Source organism: Uranotaenia lowii, chromosome 2 (assembly GCF_029784155.1).
Source record: "Uranotaenia lowii strain MFRU-FL chromosome 2, ASM2978415v1, whole genome shotgun sequence".
Classification (NCBI taxonomy): domain Eukaryota; kingdom Metazoa; phylum Arthropoda; class Insecta; order Diptera; family Culicidae; genus Uranotaenia; species Uranotaenia lowii.
The window spans coordinates 66690364-66691831 of record NC_073692.1 but is presented as its reverse complement, the minus strand read 5'-3'; the positions used below and the strand labels follow the sequence as shown (position 1 = coordinate 66691831).

At 40.6% G+C, this 1468-nt stretch overlaps 1 protein-coding gene across 1 annotated transcript; it reads right to left on the bottom strand.

The window, feature by feature from the left end:
* Positions 1-377: 377 nt before the first annotated feature.
* LOC129741503 (uncharacterized) lies at positions 378-1109 on the bottom strand. Its single transcript, XM_055733245.1, has one exon. The coding sequence runs from the start codon at positions 1107-1109 to the stop codon at positions 378-380; it is 732 nt and encodes a 243-aa protein (XP_055589220.1).
* Positions 1110-1468: the final 359 nt, after the last annotated feature.

Below are 1468 nucleotides of genomic sequence, written 5' to 3'. Positions count from 1 at the left end.
ACTGTTGTAATATTGAAATAATGAACGCAAATTTGTTTCGGAATACTGATATCGTAATCATATTTATTTACGTCAAGTGATGTTAAAAGGTCAGGTTACAATAGTGATTGATATTGTTATCTGTCATTAATATTGATAATTGGATTATCTATCCACCATATTGGCAACACTTCTCTATTGGTTTCCGTAGTGTTCAACTGGCAACAATTCCAGTGAACACTACGAATTCACTCTTCATCGATTCTTGAAACAATAGCGAATTGACGTTCTCACTTGAGACTCTCCGTTGTTGTTTATATTCGCAACGCGGCTCGTCAGTACCGTATAATCGCCCCGGTATAAACAGTAGGTCGTCGTCGGTTCGTCGCGAGTGAGTTTCAACACCTTCCCCCAATTTGCACGTTCAATAACTCAAACAGCTTTCGATGCTGTGCCTTGGGAAGCCCCTTGGTGAATGCATCGGAAGGTTGGTCCTCCGAACGGATGTGTTTAATGTGGATCTTCCGAAGCTTAACCAGCTCTCGAATGAACATGTATTTCAGGTCCAAATGTTTCATCCGTTGATGACTCCTAGGTTTCTCTGTGAATTGAATACAAGGGATGTTGTCTTCCATAATTAGAAAAGGATCGATTTTATCCACACCTAGCTCGCCAAGGAGGTTTGTTAACCACATTCCTTCCTTGGTTGCCATACAGAGTGAAACAAGTTCAGCTTCTGTAGATGACAGACTGACCGTCTGTTGCCGTTTCGTTGACCACGAAACCAGATTACCAAATACCTTGAAGGCATGACCAGAAATAGACTTTCTGTCATCGACATCGTTTGCGAAGTCACCATCGGCATATTCCATTAAAGCAGGGTTCTCTACCCCCTTGGTGTAGACCAGCTTTGTCTCCGTCGTACCACGCAGATATCGTAGAATCCGCTTTAGTCCCGCCCAATGCGCATCGGAAGGCGTCGCTTGAAACTTGCTGAGTACGCTGACCGCGGCACAAATGTCCGGCCTCGTTGAAAGAGCCAGATACTGCAAACAACCTAGCAGTTCCTTGAATGGATGATTGGTTGTTTCACCATCCTTCGTCTTCGTCCACTGCACATTCGGATCCATTGGTGTACCTATGGGATTACTGTCAAACATGCCAAAACGTTTAAGTATTCTCTCTGTGTAACCCACCTGATAAATTTCAATTACAGACCCCGTTCGATTTTGGCAACACGCTCGTACATTTTGTGTTGCCAAAATCGAATGTTGCCAAAATCGAACGGTTTTTTTTCTCAAGTTTTTATCAGTTATTTTTACAAAATAACTAATATTATTATCAAAAACGACATTTTTAGTCAATTTCCGACTATTTCTAGTCATTTTTGATTTTTTTTTTCATCATGTTTTTTATGCATTTTGCACTTTTCTTGTTTTGTTTATAATGTTTGTTTTAATTTGTCATATTTGCTGTTTTTGTCGTTCTT

Coding starts and splice junctions, on each gene's coding strand:
- LOC129741503 (XM_055733245.1), bottom strand. CDS start 1,109: ATGGATCCGAATGTGCAGTGGACGAAGACGAAGGATGGTGAAACAACC.